Source organism: Podarcis gaigeae, assembly GCF_964106915.1.
Source record: "Podarcis gaigeae genome assembly, chromosome: 13".
Lineage (NCBI taxonomy): Eukaryota > Metazoa > Chordata > Lepidosauria > Squamata > Lacertidae > Podarcis > Podarcis gaigeae.
The window spans coordinates 55294208-55314164 of NC_139689.1; the positions used below are offsets into that span (position 1 = coordinate 55294208).

The 19957-nt window shown below is 49.5% G+C and overlaps 1 protein-coding gene across 1 annotated transcript in view; it reads right to left on the minus strand.

Moving 5' to 3' along the window:
- FAM222A (family with sequence similarity 222 member A) overlaps positions 1-19957 on the minus strand; it is an 87390-nt gene that overhangs the window by 37517 nt on the left and 29916 nt on the right. Inside the window, exon 2 of the mRNA XM_083710154.1 lies at positions 3175-3302. Within this exon, the coding sequence (XP_083566280.1) occupies positions 3175-3256 (82 nt within the window). The 5' untranslated portion in view covers positions 3257-3302. The remainder of the gene's footprint in view (positions 1-3174; positions 3303-19957) is intronic.

Consider the following 19957-nt stretch of genomic DNA (forward strand, 5'->3'; position numbering starts at 1 on the left):
CTTTGCACACTAATGCTGCCTGGTATGAAAAATATATAAAATCATATATTAAAGGGGAAGGGAGAAATCCATTACTAAATTAATCAGCAGAGAGAGAGAAGCGCTTTCCCCCCAGAGACGGAAAGGGCAGGCTGATTTCTGCCCCGATTTTTAGCGGCACAGCACTCAGGGGGTGCCTAGCTGAAGAAGAAAGGCGGCCCCAAGGCTTGTCCTCCTGCAGGTGGGAGCAGAGAGAGGAGGATCCAGCTCTGTGGAGGATGCATCCATGGGGGGGGGGCAGGGGGAGGAGAGACGGGTGCAAGGTCAGTTACCTCTTTAAAAATAAACCAGGACCGCTTACCAGCGGGAAGGTAAACGGCGTTTCCGTGTGCGGCTCTGGCTCGCCAGAGCAGCAATGTCACGCTGGCCACGTGACCCGGAAGTGTCTCCGGACAGCGCTGGCCCCTGGCCTCTTAAGTGAGATGGGCGCACAACCCCAGAGTCTGTCAAGACTGGCCCGTACGGGCAGGGGTACCTTTACCTTTACCTTTACTGCAGCTGGAGAATTGGCTCTGAGTGAAACATCTTCACCACCACTACCATCACTGTTGTTATTAGAATTTATATATTGCTCTATACCCACAAGTCTCAAATGGACAACTGAGGCTCACAACCAGCCCTGACTCCTTGGCCCTCACTACCTCCTTGAGGCTGCCCCCTCGCCCTGTGGCAGGGACCACAGAAGCCACAACAGTGAGCAGGACCTCACTGCCAAGCTTCCAGACCCACCAGGGCCATAGCACTGGTTGCATTGGGGCACATGTGGGGCACAGACATGAGACCCTCTGAAGAGATCTACAGGTGAAGGATGCTATACAAATTTAATAAACAATAACGATAACTTATGGAGGGCAACAAGCTCACCGTTCCTGCTGCAAATGCACCACTATGCGAGACGAAGGAAGCCCAGGAGAAACGGGAGAAGGAAAACTGGGAAGAGAGAGGGGTGCTTGTTGACAGCCCCCCAGGGCAGCCAGCCAGCATGTCCACAGCAGGAGGAGAAAGGCAGAGGAAGAGCCTCAGAAATGCCAGCATCCCCTGTGCCTTCCAGCACAGGCGGGAGGCCAACATTAACAGGCTCACCTTTGATGTGAAATTAATACAAAATTATTCAGCAGTACAGGCAGGATAATAGGATTCTGTGGTGGTGGCAGGCCAGCCGCTGCCACGCTGTGAGGTGGGCTCATTTAATATCGAGGGAAACGACGCCAGAGGACAAGAAATAAGGCCCATAAAGATAATTGCCGAGATACTCAGGAGCAAATTAAGTAATCAGAGTCGCTTCTAAATCGTGCCTAGTTCTAAGAAGAGCCATCTTTTCCGATTACCCCAACAACCGTCCATCAGAGGACGGGGAAGAAGGACTGCAAGTCCAGTTCCTCAAATGCTGCGCAGGCCACCATTTGATCAGCTTCTCTGCAAGAATATCCTGGGGGACTTTGTCAAAAGCGTTAGTGAAATCAAGATACATGACGTCACATCATTCCCCTGACCCACCAAGGCTGTAACTCTGTCAAAAAAAGAAATGAGATTTGTCTGGCATGATTTGTTTTTGAGAAGCCCATGCTGCAGAAATGTTCATCTCCAGGCCTGGAACACGGCAAACACTTGAAGGGAGAAGAGGAGAGAGGGGTCCTGATGCAAGACAGGGGAGGGGGGGGGGAACCCCCAACACCCAGCCCTCTGGTTTAAAAACACACATTCATCACTTGAGACTCTTAATGCGCCTTTGCAGCCAGAGAGGTCACCGCAGCCAGCCTCAGCCGGGCTCATTAAATAGACATTTAATCACAGCTTTGGATGGAGAGACAAAGACCGCAAGGAACAGGTGCTTTGATGAGTGACCTTTCGGAACCTATTTTAATGTAACTAGTTTACGGCTTATCTGAAAGGCCAACTCATCAGGAGCCGCAGAGTCACAGCAAAACCCAGAAAAATAATTACAGGGGCCTGAGAAGGAAATAAAAAGGAAGGGGAGGCAGGGAGCAATTCCTTCGGGGCGTTGACTGCATGGGGCCCTGGCTGGCAAGCACCCAAGTCGCAGCACGGCAGCAAAGGGTGCTCCCCACCCCAGCCACGGGAACCCACTTCCCCCATCCATCCAAGCCCAGCTCCCGTCTCCACTTCCCACCTGCCCTTCCTCTTCTTCTTATTTGCTAAACAAATATACTTTTCAATATGGCCAGACAGCATCAAGGGGAAGCAGGAAGGGCCAGCCGTTCTCCCTGCTCAGAGAAAGCACAGGCGCGCTCTCTCTCTCTCTCTCTCTCTCTCTCTCTCTCTCTCTCTCTCCTTCCGACTGCCACCCTCGCATTTGCTCTCAGCCCAGGGATCCTTCTCCATGCCAAACCCTGGTCAAGCTCACTCAGGGGGCCGTGTTTCTCCATGTGACAAGACTCAGAAGAGTGCGACCCCCACCCCACCCACTCCAGTCAAACGGCTCTCTGCTCCCAGCCCCCACCAACCAGCAAAGGGATGCTGAGCCAAAATAGCAACAGCCCAGAACCCTCGTGGGATGGAGAGAGCGCCGCTCCCATGCCACCAATGGCTGCACTTTTGCTGGGGGAGGAAACTAGGCCGATTGCCATGGCCCCCAGACTGCAGGCTACCCCTGAGCACCCACCCACTTTCCACTCTCTCCTCCGCTCTAGGGACCTAGGTCTCCCCCTTTATCCCTGGCCATTCCTTGGCCACACGGGCTGAGCTCCCTTCAAACCATACATCTGAAACATTACAACGCCACTTTAAGCTTCCCCCAAAGAATTTTGGAAGGTGTAGTTTGTTAAGGGTGCTGGGAGTTGTTAGGGGATAACTGTCCCAGCAATTTCCCTCCCAGAACTACAATTCCCAGGGTGGCTTCACAATCAATCTCTGTTAAGTGTGTGTGTGGGGTGCACATTCCCAACAACTCTTGGCACCCCCAGTACACCGCAGCTCCAAAACTCTTGGGGGGAAGCTGCAGCTATTGTAAATGGTTCCATAGCGATTTAACCCACATGGTGGAGATGTGGCCACAGAGGCACACCTTGGAAAGTGTCCCACAATGGGAATCGTTACGACTAACACCAGCTTTGGTTTGTGTGAAGGCAGTTGTGAGTCGAGTCCGCAGAAGAACCAGCGAGGGGGTCTACTCACACTTGCGTGGCTCCAGGGCCTTGTTTGGGCAGGTGAGGTGCTGGCTGGGCGGGTTCTGTGTCCTCTGCAGGCAGGCCAACATGACTGGTGGCCGGGAAAAGGCTCCAGTGGCGTCAATCCAGAGTGCGCTGCGGGGGACCCAAAAAGACGGAAGAGCGTCAGTCAGCAAAACTGGAGGGAGTCATAGCATCATGGAATTATCTAGTCCAACCCCCTGCAATGCGGGAATCTCAACTAAAGCATCGCTGACAGATGGCCATCCAACCTCCAAGGAAGGAGAGGCCACCCCCCACCCCCCGAGGAAGCCCATTCCACTGTTGAACGGCTCCTACCCTCAGAAAGTTTTTCCTGATGTTGATTCTGAATCTCCTTTCTTGTAACTTGAAGTCATTGGTTCTGGTCCTGCCCTCCAGAGAAGGAGAAAACAAGCTTGCTACATCTTCCATGGGACAACCCTTTAGACATCTCCCCTCAGTCTTTCCAGGCTAAACATACCCAGCTCCCACAACCATTCCTCCTAAGGCTTGGTTTACAGACCCTTGATCATTCTGGTTGCCCTCCTCTGCACATGTTCCAGCTTGTCAACATCCTTCTTAAATTGTGACATCCAGAATTGGACAACATATTCCAGGTGTGCTTTGGCCAAGGCAGAAGAAAGTGGGACTATTACTTCCCTTGATCAGGACACTAGACTTTTGTTGATGCAGGCTAGAATAGCATTGGCTTTGCCTCATGTTCAGCTTGTGGTCTACTAAGACCCCTAGAACCTCACTAGTCAGTAATAACAGACATCACAGACAGCCTAGGAAAAATGCAGATTGCATCCACACAACAGTTTATTTCCACTTTCATGTTTCCCTAGCTATTACCTTTCACGAGATATTTGAGCTTCCAAACAATGTAAAAGCTACTTTCAGAAATATAGCGTAATATAGTGAAAGTTTAGCACTCATTCCCATGTAATTTGTTTCCAGTAAAAAAATCTGTTGGAAATAACACTGAAATGAGCACTAAACTTGCACTATATTCTGCTAAATTTATGGAAGTGGCTTTTAAGTTGCATGAAAGTTCAAATATAATGCAGAAATTAAGAGGGAAATATTGTGGAATAAACTGCTGTGTGAATGCAGACTAAGTTGTGTGATTCTCCCACTTCAGAGGACCTTGCAAACTGAGTCAATAAGAAGATTGCTAAACAGAATAGCTCAGAGTGCACCACCAGGCAGCTGAATTCAAGACAAGCGAAGGACATAGGCCTTATGGTGGTGGAGATGTGCTTGAAAGGACGAGGGAGATACTGCCAGAAGCCTCAAAACAACAGAAGTTGCTGAATGATATTTCTAGGGAATTTCTGAGGCCCTACCCATGACTAACAAAGCCAGAATAATGTATGCAGAATGGCAGAGAGGAAAATAAATTACAGCAAATAAGACATATTGTGCCTAGTTGCCTAATTTGCATAATACACACAGTTTGCTGAATCCAGCTTTATTATTGTTTTTCTTGGTGCAGAATCTGGACAGTCTTGGCAACATTATTTAAATTACTTATGCTTAATCACCCCGCACCCACTGCCTTCTGTCCTAGCCCTGAGTGACTTCCAGAATGGTCTGAGCATTACAATTTAAATGTGTGCACCATGGAGGACTCAGCAGGCTGATCCAAGGACGCGACAGAAAGTCAACTATGGAAGTTTTCCAAAAGTGTTTTTCTATCACTTCCTTCTGGGTGGGTAGGAACACCAAGCCCCCCCCCCCCCAATAACCTCAGAAGCATCAATAAAAGCTGAATAACCCTAGAAGCATCAATAAAAGCTGAAGTGGCACAAATGTGGGCTCTTTTCCCAGCAGATGACAGAATCCTAAAACTGTCTACTTGGAAGGGACCCCAGAGTCCAACCCCTTGCATTGCAGAAATCACAACCAAAGAATCCTTGTATTTGTTTGATAGGACAGTCCTCCCAACAGGGCAAGTTTTACCAGCAACACCTGATGGGAACAAACAAAACACAAAACTTTCCCCAAGTTTTAGAAAACACTCAACTCACACTGGGTGTCGCCCCTCCACCCGAAAAGTAGCAAATGCCCCCCCCCCCCCCAGCATGCAGCATTTGCTCCACCCTCCCTCTGGCAAAAGGGGAATGCGGGCTCAGGAGCTTTCAGCTGCCCCATCTCAGGCTGCCCTTGAAATCCAGATGATCCAAGTCAAGGCGAGGGGAAAGAGGCCAAAGCCACCAATGTGCTCCTTTGGAGCTCAGCACACGGCACTATCCTTTGGGAAGTGCAGCGCATGGCATAAATTATGCTTCGTTCCTCCCCACCCTGAGTGACGTCTGGAATGGCCTTGCCACTGCAACCAGGCGCAGGGAAAAGGTCGGCTGGCAATGTACAAGGAGCAGACAGTGTCCTTCCGAGAGGAGGTTTCTGTTCCATTATGCTTCCATGCTGAAATCCACTGACAGCTGCTTGTCAGGATGCATATATCACTTCACACACAGACCTCTGGCTGCTGGAGGAAAGACTGGCCTACCCAGGGAGCAACAAGCAAGTGTGGGGAGAAGAAAGAAGGGGAGGTCGGCTTAAACCATCAGGCAGCTTGCAAGAACTCAGCATATGCCTGGAAGGACAAGGTTATCTGATCAGGAAAGCTGCCTCTTGGTCTCAGGAGTGCCGGAGCCTGGCTGTCTCTGAGGAAAGGCACAACTCTCCCTCTTTCCCTACTGCCTCCACTTGTTTCCAGGTGGACTGACTTAAAATTAGCCTTCCAACATCCGGATTCGTGCAAATCACCCAAGAGGCATGCATACTTGTTGCCTGCTGCAAGAATTAAGATGTCTGGTTTGTTGCTCCAGAAAGCCTCACTGGAACCCAGGAGCAGCCAGAGCCGGATTTCCCATGGCCCAGAAAGTAAACACCTCGGGGGCTAAATTAGGGGTGAGACGCTGCTGGATGCACCTCCCACCATTTCTGACCATTTGGCATGTCGGCTCAGGGGGGTGGGAGATGGGGGGTGTGTGTCACAGGTTTCCCCATCTTGGTCTAAATATTAACCAGTGCAACAAACATTCAAAATATTGATGTACGGTTAACCTCAAAAAGTCACACTACTTCTTTTAAATGGAAAAACGGACTTTTATCTAGATATCTTAGATAAAAATTCATGGATTTTATTTTAAGATATTATGACTGAAAATGTTTGGACTGTATCATATTCAGATTGCATTTTTAAAAGTTGTTCCTAAGGGGCACTTCATAGGATGGGCATTTTTGAAATATGAGGCTTTGTTTTTTTAATTGGCCTTTGATCTAGATAGATAGCGATGTGATCTTCCCTAACATATTCCTGGTCTAAGCCCAGGCATCATAAATAGGTTTGGAGCAGATTTTCCTCTCTTTAGAACAACTGTGCACTATTTCTTGGAACTTTACTACCATAATTGTAGGTGGGGAATTGCATGCTTAGATTCCCTCTCATTTTTTTTACAATAAAATAATCCTTACACTTAGAAAATTAGCAGGTAATGGTTAAAGTTGGAGCTACAGCCTTCCTCCCTTAGCTGCTCATTTCTAAATGCAGGGATGCTGTCTCTCTCAGTGTATGTTTTCTTTAACCACCAAGAACACAAGACAGCTCAAAACATTTTAGTGCCCAAGGTAAAAAGACAAAATAAATGGTGCCCCCCATACACACACAGGTAAGTAAATGGTTGCTGCTCTTTGCCCTTTAATGTTAACCCCCTAGTTCAGGTGTCAGCAACCTTTTTCAGCCTTGGGTCGGTCCACCATCCCTCAGACCATGTGGTGGGCTGGACTATATTTTCTTGGGGGCGGGGCGGGGCGGGAATGAACAAATTCCTATTCCCCACAAATAACCCAAAGATGCATTTTAAATAAAATGACACATTCTACTCATGTAAAAACATGCTGATTCCCGGACTGTCCGTGGGCCGGATTGAGAAGGCGACTGGGCCACATCCGGGCCCCGGGCCTTAGGCTGCCTACCCCTGCCCTAGTTGTACCACCTTCCCCAAAGGGGGCCATTTTTAAAAAAATGCAGCCTGTTAATCTGCAAGCAGTGCCAAATATCAGGGTCCTACGTGACTGCTGTCCATGTAAAGATCAGCTCTTTGTCCTGGACTCAGATTAAACCCTGCAGCAGATCTCCACCCCTTTCTTCCTGATCCTTCAGTCTGGATTCCCACCCTTGCGGCATGGCGGGCGCAGGAGCAGCTTGTGTGCAAATCCCTTTTCCTCACCATCAATCCTGACTGCAGAGGGAACTGGAATAAAACAGTGTCCCTGCTCTGCTCCGGGTGACTTCCAAACAATTCATGGAAACCTTTTTGGGCTGCTAATTAGAAGCAACCTCCTGAGAAATGCTGGAGGGATGGGCGGAGCAGAACAGGGACGAAGCCAGAAGAACAGGTGCAAGACCTGCAGCTAAGCCTTTCCCTCTGCCTCCACCAAATCTCCTCCTTCGGATATGCCAAATGGAAGCAGGCACCATTTCCCCAAGGCTGCGAGCAAAACGCCCCCAGGAGAAATTACACAGGTGGAACTAAGGCAGGCCCTTAAAATCTCAGAGTGGTGGTAAGGGAAACAAAAAGAAAATCTAAATTATGTGGGATGTAACATCACAGAAGGCAGTCAAATACAACATTTCCTGTTTGTCCAGAGTAGACCCACAGGGGGATGTTACTCCAGCCAGGAGGACTTTCTGTCACACCTGTCTGGAGCATCCTCCTCCTACATGTGACCAAGTAGATGGGCGTGACCCTGGGAGACCCCATAAAAGGGCTGGTCACACATCCATCTTCCCTTCTTCTTCTTCTTCTTCTTCTTCTTCTTCTTCTTCTTCTTCTTCGCTTTATTCCATCCTGATGCCCTTTGCTGTCTGCTGGTTCTCAGCCAGCAGCACATGGGTTCAATCCCCATATGGAATGAACCCACACTCTCTTCTGTAACTACAAGCTAAAGCCTGCCTTCAGGGAACCTACTGTGAACTGAATGTAAGTAAACTTCTGGTTGCTTTTAAAAGAAGATTGTTGTGCAGACAAAATTTCAAATTAATAAAGCTGAGGGAAAGCAGTTGCAATCCCATGCTGCACCAACTCCATTTGCATGGAAAGCAAACAAAACCGCCAGGGGTCCTCGAGGAAAGTGCCTGGCCAAAATGGGGCGGCTGCTGGCTGGCCAGGCTCAGGGTCACCCCTCCTGGGATGTTTCTGCGGGTGGGAGCCCAGAAGGGGCCACGGCCGGCCCTCGTCCCGCCCAGAAGCGCAAGGAAGGGTGCTGGGGAAAGGCAGGGAAGTTCCCTCCTGCTCTGGCATTTTGCCCCTGGCACGATTCCCCCCGGGGACATTTCCTCATCACGGCTCATGAAGTGGGAGACTGCACACCGTCCGTCCCCTCTGACTGGAGTGAACTGGTTAATGGTTATGTCAGCACGATTTAGCCCAACGTCCTTCCCCCTGAACGCAGCCTACAGGCGTGAGCGGAAATGGCTGGTCGTCTCCTCTCCAGGCTGATAAATTAGCATGGACAGCAAGGAATTGCTCGCTCTCAGCCTCCCTGCGGATCGTCCTCCTCCCTTCCAAACAGACTTGTGTCCTTTGCTGCCTCGTGACTCGTCCCCCAAGAGAGAAAAGGCAACCTCAGGAGGGAACTCTGGCCTTCAAACAGGGGGCAGGCAGGCAGGACAGGGCAGCCATGAGCGGTCAGCCAGAGAGGCCGCCTACCCCAAGAGACACCTTCCCTTTACAAGGGCTGTGCGATAGCACAGTAAATTTATGGGCCACCTTTTCTTACCAATGGCAACTCAAGGCATTGCAGGGGGTTGGACTGAGTGACCCCGGGGCCCCTTCCACCTCTACAGTTCTAAGGCAACTTGCAAGCAAGGAAGCAAAAAACCAGACGGGTACATTTAAAACCAAGGAAGGAAGAAAAATACATTTTCAAAGCACCCCACCCACCCAGATCTCATAATGGAATGAAACAACTGAAGGGGTCTCTGCACACATGTTCAGAGGCAGCGCTTCATGTCTCTGGCTTGCTGCTGTAGCCAGCTCAGCACAGGCTTGGGCTCAAACAGGTTTTTATGCTGCCTGCAACCTTTGCTGCTTCTTGCTGTTTATTTTGCCCTTTGTCCCTCCCGCATTCCTCTATGGGAGGTCCAGAGCTAGCAACACGAGAATTGGGCCTTCTCCGTGATGGCTCCCCACTTGTGGAATGTTCTCCCTAGAGAGGCCCTCCTGGCGCCATCATTACGCATCTTTTGGCACCAGGCAAAAAGTTTCATTTTCACCAGAGCTTTGGTATTTTAACTACCTGTGGCCCCTTGGATGGGTAGGATATTTTAATCCTGCCTTTTTAAACCATGAATGTGTTTTCTATTTTTCTACGCTTTTGTTTTGTGATGGTTTTAATGTATGTTATCTACATATTGTTGCGAGTTGCTTTGGATTGCAATGGCAAAAAAGGTAGCTAGTGAGTTTAAAAATAATAAGAATGATAAAAGTATTTATTTTCAAATGACTGTATATATGCAGGCTTTCAAATAGTTTTTTAAAACTCAGTTGCTGCACAGCAGTACGCACTTAGACACTTTGCAGTTTATTATAAGAACAGAGGCAATCTTTTGTTTCTCAACACAAATCCTGCTTGTGGGTTCTTGTCCTGTGGGGAGGGAGGTTCAAGTCCCTGCATCAAAACCAGGTCACACTGGTGCCACTTATAAATGTGTGCATATTATATCAGATTTCATTGAAAAAGTAAAAAAGAATGAGTAGCTAAAAACTGAGCTAGTGGAGAAACAGCAAGATGTAGAAAACCAAATTTAAAAATATTGAAAAGCAAAACACTCACAAAAAGGAGAAATCAAACCAGTTCCAAAATGTACAATTTTTTTTTATTCCTAAACAGTTTTTGCAAGTATACATTTCCCCCTTCTGCCCGTTCTTGTAGCAATCAAGGCACACAGCACATGTGGTGTGCCAAAGTTTGAACAACTGTTCCTTGTGCGTAGGGAAACCTGACTTGATTTCTGGTATTTTTCAAAAACCACAGAAGTGTTTGCACCTTTCTGAAGCCATTCCCACAGGGCCAGTTGGGCTGAAGAGGCTGCTTCTGCTGTCCCTTTCCGGACCACCTCAAAGGATCCATTTCTCCTTCAGCCAAAAAGTTCGGCAAAAACATGCTACACTTGCGAGGGAAAGGTGCGCCAAGAGAAAAGTTATTTAATCCTGAACAGGTGCCTGGAGTTGCCAAATTGGTCCACTTTCCTCCTAGTAATGAAGTATTCATGAATAAAAGCCTTTTTCACTATTTTTCTTAAGATGCTAATTTCACAACAAGAGTTCGTTACCATGTAATTATCCCAATCTTGTATTTCCCCATCTGTAGCAGACTCTCTCTAAAAGCAGAAGACAATCACACAACCACCTTTCATCACTGACTATTTTACTGTCTGCAAAGGTACCTTGAAAGAAGTGATTTTCCTCTGAAAGGGACTTTTATTCTGTTTCAAAACCAATTTTCTCCTATTACTGTCTTTAAGAAAAGGAGCGAGACACAGAGAAAGGAGCATTCGTTATATGTCCCTCGTTAATGCAGCTCGTGGTAAAAAGCAGCGATATCCATTTCCCGGCTTTGATTTCTGGTAATTTTAAAATATGATATCACAATCAGTCAGAAATTATGTAGTTGGAGAGAAGAAAATACATATACGCGCACACATCCGAGAACAGAGCAGGGCTTATTTGGGAATTGAATACACTTGACTGATAAGCCAGCCAGCTGCTCACCTCCACAATGCCAGGATTACAACCTTGGCCTGGTCATACAGGGAACTAGCAAGCCGCTAGAGCGCTGGGAAGCAGCTAAACTCCACAACAACAAAAGCCACAAGGCAGGCAGGAGGTGGGGTTTTTAGGGCGCAATCAGATGCAATTCATGCAAGGTGCAAAAAAACCAGCCAGAGGGATGCATGTGTTGCAGATTTTGCAGGAAGGGGCCTATGTTCCTCTCACTTAAGGTATCCTGACACTCCCAGTTTGCACATCACACTAGGCCCACAAGTGAGTTCCCAGAGAGAAGACCGAGGCCACACAAGGTTCCTTGTGGCTCCTGCTGCCACTCCCCAGGCATGGCTGAGCCACAGTGGGGCTGTGCCATGGGGCTGCACCTGGACTAGGTCCACAGTTTCCAATTCTCGGGTGGTTCCTGTGTCCTGAACACAGCCAGCCTCTCCCAGCCGAATGAGAAGCCAGTGCTCCACCAAACCATTTCCAAGGTCGCAGGCTCAATCCCTGGTCGCTCCCAAAGGGTGGGGAGGCCAATGCCCTTGCAGACAACTCAGAAACTTTCATGGGCCCAAAATGCAGCTGTCAGATTACCAGCCGGTGTTGTTCAGATCCACATAACACCCGATTTAAACGAGCTGCACTGGTTGCCAGTTCATTTCTGGGCCCAATTCAAGGTGCTCACGTTAACGTCCAAAGCCCTAAGCAACTCAGGCCTCCAATATCTGAAAGACCCCCTCCTTCCCTACAGACCCACTTGGGTGCTGCCATCAGCAGAGGGGGACCTCCTAGTACTTCCTCCACCCTGAGAAATGGCAGGGAGTGGTGGCCTGCGAGTGGAGGGCCTTCTCTGTGGTGGCCCCTCAGCTGAAGAACTTCTGCCCCCCAGAGGTGCATTGTCATTATGTGCCTCTTTACCCTGGCATTGGACATTTGGAGATACAGATTTTCACAATCCACCCTATTTCTGTGACTGTAAGCAGCTTTAAACTTGCTTTTATTACTGTCTTTTAAGGTTGCACCCAGCCTGGGGACCATAGGGGGGAGGGAAAGTGACCATAATAATTTTAAGTATCAAGACTGGGTCAGGCCACTGCTGCTTTGTCCAATTGTGCTGGGGTGTGTGTGTGTGTAAAAATAAAACATTTTTCAATTATTGTTGTAATTGCTTTTTAAAATTATTATCCTTTCTATGTTTTTAGCTTTCCCAGTTTTCTCTCCGTTTTTGCATTTTTATCCATAAGCTGCCTGGAGTCCCGGTCTGGGGAAAAGGCAGAATGTAAATAAATAGCAATAACAATAGCCCTGGAGTAGACAGATACAGCGTTCTTTATTTGCAGAGCTGAGATGCTCCCTGAAATAAAGGCGTCCGCCCGTCCCCTTTCCGCAGCACTTCTCCTGCACAGCCATGGCGCTGCTCCAATCCCTCGCCTGCCCTCCTTGTCCTAAGCCTCATCCCACCTGCCGTCTCCTCCAGCTCTTGATGACCAGCCAACAGGTACTCGCCATCTGGGTCTCTGGCAGGAGGGTGCTGCTGCTGGCCCTCCCTGCCCGCCTGGCGCTTTGTGTTAATCCTCCTGGCAAATCCACAGGCAGCCCTCCTCTCCCCGGAGACCAACGCTGCCACCTGGAGAAGCCGGAGCAAAGGCGGCTGGGGAAGAAATTCTGGGAAGCGAAAACTCTTAGAACTGCAGCTTCCTATTTTCCTCATCACACAAAGAGTGACGTGCTACATTATGACAGACCTCAAACCTGAGAGGTGACCCACTCCTGGAACTGAAGACAGGGCGCAGGTTAACGCAAAACCAGTTGCCTCTTATATCCGTATGGTAACAAGGTCAAGCTGGTTTGCACGGGGGCCTGCCAGGCTCCCCATCGGATTGGCTCATCTGCTGTGATGTCATGGAGCATGCACAGACAGACCCCAAACTGCTCAGCAACCATGCGAGTGCAAGGAAGCATCAGGGTCTCTTTCCATGCAGTTCTGCCTGGAGGGACCCTATTGCAGACCAAGGGCACGTATGGACAGCCTTCCAGGAGCCCCATGCCAGAGAAAAAGGGGGGCAAAGCAACAAATGCAAATTTTAGCTTTGCACGGCAGCAACGCTTCTGAATGCCAGTTGCTGGAAGCCCAAGGCGGCCAGAGGCTCTTCCCCACAACAGGGACCTGGCTGGCCACCGTGAGAACAGGAGGCTGTGCTGAAGGGGACCCCGCTGTCCCGAGCCAGAGGGGCTCTTCTGGTGGTCTAGGTCATGAAGGTCTGGCTTGGTATGAGGCAGAGGAGGAAATGCCTGAGGGAGCTTTGGAGGCTGTGGAACAGAGAGTGGCGGGAGACCAACTAGCCAGGCTGATCTACCACATCTCTAGTGGGGTACTCCATCTGCTATGTTCCCCCCCCCCCAGCCCTGCCAGGGGTCCACTGCAGCTTCTGCGGCATGAGCACAAGGTACGCTGCCAGACAGGAGCTGCCATGAAACCTATGGAAGGAGCAAACCTACTAGGAACAGGCTAAGCTTTGTACAGTCAGGCCATTGATCTATTCAGCTCAGTACTGTCAACACTGACTGGCAGCAAATGCTCTCACTTTCAGACCTACCCTACTGCCTCAAAATTGAAAAGCTGCTTGGATTTTGCAGGAAAATGCACTGGGCCAACCATGGGGGTTGTGTGTCTCGAAATGGGGCAGAGAGGGGATCTCCCAACATGGAGTTTAAGCTGCAGGTGAGTTGTTATTATTATTAGAACATTTATTTATACTCCATGTTTTCCCCCCAACCAGGACTCAAGGTTGCTTACATCAGTTAAAGCAACACAGACAAAATCCAGAAATCTAAAAAACACATAAAAACACATCTTCAAATATCTGAAGGGCTGTCACATGGAGCAAGCTTGTTTTCTGCCACTCCAGAGGGGAAGATGCAAAGCAATGGAGCCAAGTTACAAGAAAGGCGATTCCAGCTAAACACCAGGAAGAACTTTCCGAGGGTAAGAAGTGTTTGGCAGTGGAATGGACTCCCTCAGAAGGCAGTGGATTTTTAAGCAGAGGTTGAACAGCCACCTGTCACCTGTGCTTTAGCTGAGTTTCCTCCTTTTCTGGAGGTAGGACAAGATGTCCCTTGGGGACCCTTCTAGGATCCCACCCCAAATGCACAAACAGTAATCCTGCAAAGCTGTAACCTTCTGCATCCCTAATTCCTACAGGAGATCCAGCATGAGAAACACCCCCCCCCAACGTCAACCTATCGTGGTCTGCACATGGAGGGGCCGAGATGGGGCACAGAAGCCAGCTGTCCTGATTGACTGTCATCTGAGGAGGACTGTTCGAAAGGGAAGGGGGCACAGTGCAAGGCCCTGAATCAGCTGATGAGACTTTGAGGCTGATCTGTTCAAATGCTTAACATTAGCTTAGTTAGCTTCATCTGCATTTGAACTAATTCCCAACCACCCCAGATTGAGTTCCAAGCTGGCTCTGGCCAGAGATAGAGCAAGAGACCATGCTCAGCACACAGTTCTCTTCCTGCCCACTTTAGCCAGAGTTTGCTGTCTGGGCTTTATAATATGGACACTGAAAGTGGAGATGGAGGCTGGAGACCCATTTGCAGCCCCTCCAGCTGCTGCTCTAGTCTCCTAGAGAAATACACTTCCCACCAGTTCCCTCATCCAGCAGGCCACTGGGATGCAAAACAGCCCAAGAGAGCGAAAGGCTGGAAGATTTGGAACAGAAAAAAAGACGGCACATAGTTAAACTATGGAACTCCCTGCAGCAGGAGGCCGGGATGGCCACAAAGTGTGGATGCATTAAGAAGAGGACTGAACAGATTTTTAAAGGATAAGGCTACTGATGGCCACTAGCCACAAGGGGTATGCTCTGGAGCCCCCCCCCCAGCTCCCACAACTCTTTGCACCAGGCTCCAGTTGGGTCTATTTGGGGTATTCGGCTAAGATGGAAAAGGACTGCTGGCCTTCTGTTTCACCTGAAATAAAGAACTGCACAACAGCAGAGGGTCACCCTTGCAATGGATAGGAAGGAAGAGAGCCTGCAGGACAAGGCTGACAAGACTCCAGCACCCTGTTCTCACCATGGTCGGCCACATGCTCATTATGGGAAACCTGCAAACAGGACCCCAGCAGAAGAGCAACTCTCCTTCCCTGCAGTTCCTGCAATGGCTACTCAAAAGCATTTACTGCCTCTGATGAAACTCTGAAAGCAGAGATGCAGCGAATGTGATGGAGGTGCTCTCTACGTGCAGAAATACAGCCTCCGTCCTCGCAGCAGCCTGGGGATCCTCATGATCCAGGGAGGGAGGGAGGCTTCTCTCCAAGGACCCACAAATTACGGCTGTATTGGGAAGCCACTGTCAGAAAAAGAGACGGCCTTTTTGCGCTTTCTGCTCCACACAGGCAAAGTTTAAGTGCACCAGGTGTTTTTCAAAAGCATCCAACCTACATGACGCTGATCCTAGCACAAGACACTGCCTTTCTGAGACTCTTCCCAGCAGGTTTTCCAGAACAAAATTAAATTTCTAGCCATCACCGTTTGTTAGCAACTGTATTTGTGGATCCCCATTTCCTTCTCTGGGTCACTAAACTCACGTGGCAAGGGAAAGAGGCAAAGGGTGCCGCGGGCGCCAACATCCTTCTCATACCCCCCCCCCCAATAAGTTCCGCTGACAGGTTCTCCTAGAAAAGGTCACATCACTCTTAATTAGCCACAAAACCTCAAACCACCTGAACCTGGAGAGATGCTTTGGTCCCCTTGTCTCCTAGAGCATCTTCTGCCCACCGCAAGAAGAGGCAGTTCTACAGGTACAAGATCTCCGTTGCACCCTGGCCAGCATCCTGGTGAGGCCAGAGCCACCACTGGGCCACACTAAGGCACGCTGCCCGTCAGCACCAATGCCCACAGCTCCTTCTGGTTTTGTTTTACAGAGGGGGAGAGAAGGGGGGAGGCAGGCATACTGAGAAATGGGGGGCCCTCTGCCCTGCAAGCTGCAGCTCAGAAAAGGCGGAGGAGGACCCCTCTTGCAATGAACCAGCAGCCATGGCTCAGGAACAAATAATGCAGTTTTGACATCCATTGTTAAAATCCATGTTGTTTTCAAAGGTTCAGCCTTGATTCAAAATGGTGTCCAATCTTATCCGAGCACAAATTAAAACCTGCCCTTGATCTCAGGAACCACCATGCCAAATTTGTTTATGGTATCTTAAGAGCTGTCCAGAGAACAGGCAAACAAACAGCTTCCTGAAATATATCGGAAGTGCTGAATCTGGGCTGAATATAGCAGGTCACCTACAGAAATGGGTTGGGGAGAGAATGACTCCCTCCCAGGACTCAAGGGCAAGGAAAACTGTGCATTGCAGGAGGGCTGGATCAGGCCAGGTCCTGCCCCCTTCCGCAGTCATCAGCTAAGTGCCCCTAGGAAGCCACACGGGAAACAGGGCTCCTCTGTGGTTCATCCCCAGGAGCTCATACTCACAGGTACACCGATTCTGAACATGGAGGTTCCACGAAAGGACGCTAGACCAAAGGCCCTGCTGGGCCCCTTTCTAGGCTTTCGCCCTCCGTGGCCGCTGCCGCCACTTGCTCAGGCTCCCCCCCCCTCCAGGTAGGGAGGCAGCGGCCTGACTGATTTCCAGGGCGAGTCTCTCTCTATGTCCTCCCTATTATGCAATTTCATTTATGTGCGCAGGGGCCCAGAATGCAACCCCCACATAAGGGGGGGGGGGACGACGACACTTGTACATGGCAAGTCCCTGCGGACAGACATTTCCCCCCTCCTCTTCCAGAGATCTGTGTGCTTTACAGCTCTCTGGGCAAGTGGCTGTCACCAAGCAGCTTGTGGCACTGCATCCCATAAACTTATTATGGGATGTGGGCAAGGGGCCAAGGATCCAAGGAGGCAGAAAGGGAGGGAGGGAGGGGGAGTTCCACCCCAGATTCTCTGGACAAGAAGAGGCATTTTCTGTCGACCATCAATGGTGGAGGGTCTGAATCGCACCTGCCAACTCAAAACAGATCAGCTGCACCTTTTTGCCTTCAGGCTTCCCGTAAAGCAACGGTACAACACAATGCATTCAATATCCGCCACTCTCCGGTTTTTAAAAATAGCTGCCTTTCTAAAAGTTACCCTATGGCAACCAACTGCTTTTTTCAGCTCCCATTTCACAGCCTTTTCTCTTAACGCCTGCTAATTTTGAAAGCCTATCGTTAAAATCGAGGCTATTTATAAGTCCAAGGTCTTTGTGACTTTTTTAATAAAAGAAAAAAAACCTAGCCGACATCTAATGCGCCAATGAAAGAACTCTTTGGCACTTTTTCTGACATCCGCAGGCGATAAGATGGGCCTTATCTCCAGCGCTGAAGGTCCCTGTGGCAAGATAAGGTCCTTCTCTCCCCCCTTGCCCGGCAAGGCTGAGATAAAAGGGAAAGGGGATGGAGGCCAGAGCGGAGGAGAGAGACACATTCAGAGCCAGAGAGGCTGCTGAAGAAACGCTAACCAACCCAAAGACAATTTCTGAAGATTTGGGAACTGCCACAATCTCAACAGGCCAAACAGGTGGCTCCGTGGCACAATGGATAGTGAGCACACTGGACTTCTAGGGATGAAGGGATCAAAATCAGGGCTGCGGAAGGAGACGCATTCAGGACACCCACGGGCCCCTGGGCAAGTGAGCAGGGCTATCTGCCTGCCAGTCACAGGAGGACAGGTGGTTTAAGACTTCAAAGGAGAAAGGCAGGGCTCCCAATTCATCTTCTCAATCCAAGATGTGCATCATGGGCAAATCTTCCAAATTTGGTGCCCTCCCCCTACCAATATGCTCAGGAGTTCCCCAAACCCCATCAAAAGCAGAGGTGCCCAATTCAGACAGCACCAAGTTTCACTCAGGGCTACAACAGAATTTGGCAAATGAAAAGGAAAATGGTAGTACCAGAGCATTCACTGACACGGGAGCCAAATCCCCTCTTTGGGATGTTCTCCTGCACAACCTTCCGCACTTCTATCCCCTTGCACATCTCCTGGCAGGGCTGGCACAGGAGAAAATCCCAAAAGGTTCTCCCAGCAGGTCAAAAGCTGGGCATCCTGCTCTGGCACAATCCATGGCAGCCTCAAAGCCATGCCATTTGGCTGCCTCTGTTTACCTGACAGGAAGGCAGCTATCTTTTCTCCAAGCTCTGTCCCTTTTTGGAATGATGCCTTCTCCCTCCGCAGGACCTTCTTCATTACCAAAATCGGTCCTCAGACCATTCAAACATCTCCACCGATACACAACATTTCCCCTGCCTGGTTTTTTATTTTTATTCTTAGTCATAATTTTAAATCCATCTGGCAGAAGGTCCATAAACTTCCACAGAATCACATAATTGTAGAGTTGGAAGGGACCGCAAAGGGTCATCCAGTCCAACCCCCTGCAATGCAGAAATCACAGCTGAAGCATCCAGGACAGATGGCCATCTAAGTTCTATTTATAAACCTCCAAAGAATGAGAGTCCACCACCACCCGAGGGAGTCTGTCCCACTGTCACAAATTTCTTCCTAATGTTTAGTCATAATCTCTTTCTTGCTATTTCAATCCACTGGTTTGGGTCCTGGAGCTTGCTCCCTCTTCCATGTGACAACCCTTCAGGTATCTGAAGATGGTGATCCTGTCACCGTTCAGGGCTAAATATCTCCAACTCCCTCAACCGTTCCTCGTAAGGCTCAGTTTCCAGATAACTGATCCCCCTGGTTGCCTTCCTCTGCACACCTTCCAGCTGGTCCACATCCTTCTTCCAAGTGGGGAGCCCAGAAGTGGACACAGGAATCCAGGAGGGCTCTGACCGAGGCAGAAGAGAGAAGGACTATTACCTCCCCTGACCTGGACCCAAAGTTCCCTTGTCTGTACAGCACTAGCACCGAGTTGGTGCACAGACAGGTCATTACATATAGCAGCCAGGAACATTAATACCATTTCCCACAATGGTTATTTCACAAGTTCATGTTAGTCCCCAGCAACCCTGTGAGGTAGACTGGCTCCACGTCCCCGGTAAGCTGAACGGTCAAGGGCCGAATCTGGACCCCAGACAAGAGTCAGTGTGGTGTCGCAATCTGGAGTAGGGCAGGGAACTCCTGGGTTCAAATCTCCGCTCCACCACGGAGCTTGCTGGGGGACAGGCCCCCCCTCTCTCAGAGCTTATCCTACCCAGCAGGGTTCTTGTGAGGATGTCATTTGGAGGGTAAAACCTCAACACAGATTATAGTTCCGGTCTGTTTTAAGCCTCATCAGATCCAGCTTTTACCATCAGCCAAGTGTTAAAGCTTCACATTTGGTGGAATCCCATCTGGCAGGCTCAGCAACTCACCAAACTTGACATGACCCGAATTCTAGGGATCTGCCCTGTCTTCTCAAAATGTTCTTTTTGGCTTGATCAGGAAAACTGCTCAAGAGCCATTTGCAAGGAAACAAATGTCAGCACAAAAAAGCAGTTTGGAGGCTCCTCGCCCAATTATTAAACCCAACCTGTAACAACTTTCCTAAGCCAGGCTGTTCTGGCCTTCCTAAGCAGGGGGTTGGATTAGATGACCGCTGGGGTCCCTTACAGCTCTACATTTTGATGGTCCTAAGGGCACCAACTGTTCAGCTCCTCACGTCCTCTTCAAAAACCCCAATGTCCCAAGAGGCTCGAGGATTCAAGACCACATGAGGCAACTCCACCTGAGCCCACTCCAAGCTGCAACACTGGGAAAGGATAGCAATGCACTCTGCACATGTTCAGAAGGACCCTCTGTTCCTTCCTCACATGTTCCAAGGCTAGTCACTGCTGAATTACTGTGCGTGTTTGTGTGTGGGGTGTGTGGGGTGTGTGTGTGTCCCTCCCTCCTCCCCCCAGGTTGCTAAGCTGGAAACTGCGGTGTAATTTATGCTCAACCTTGAAAAGGAAAATGAGTGGCGACTCAATTAGCAAAGCTGACAGTTTGGGTGGTAGAATGAGTTAATCTGGGGAA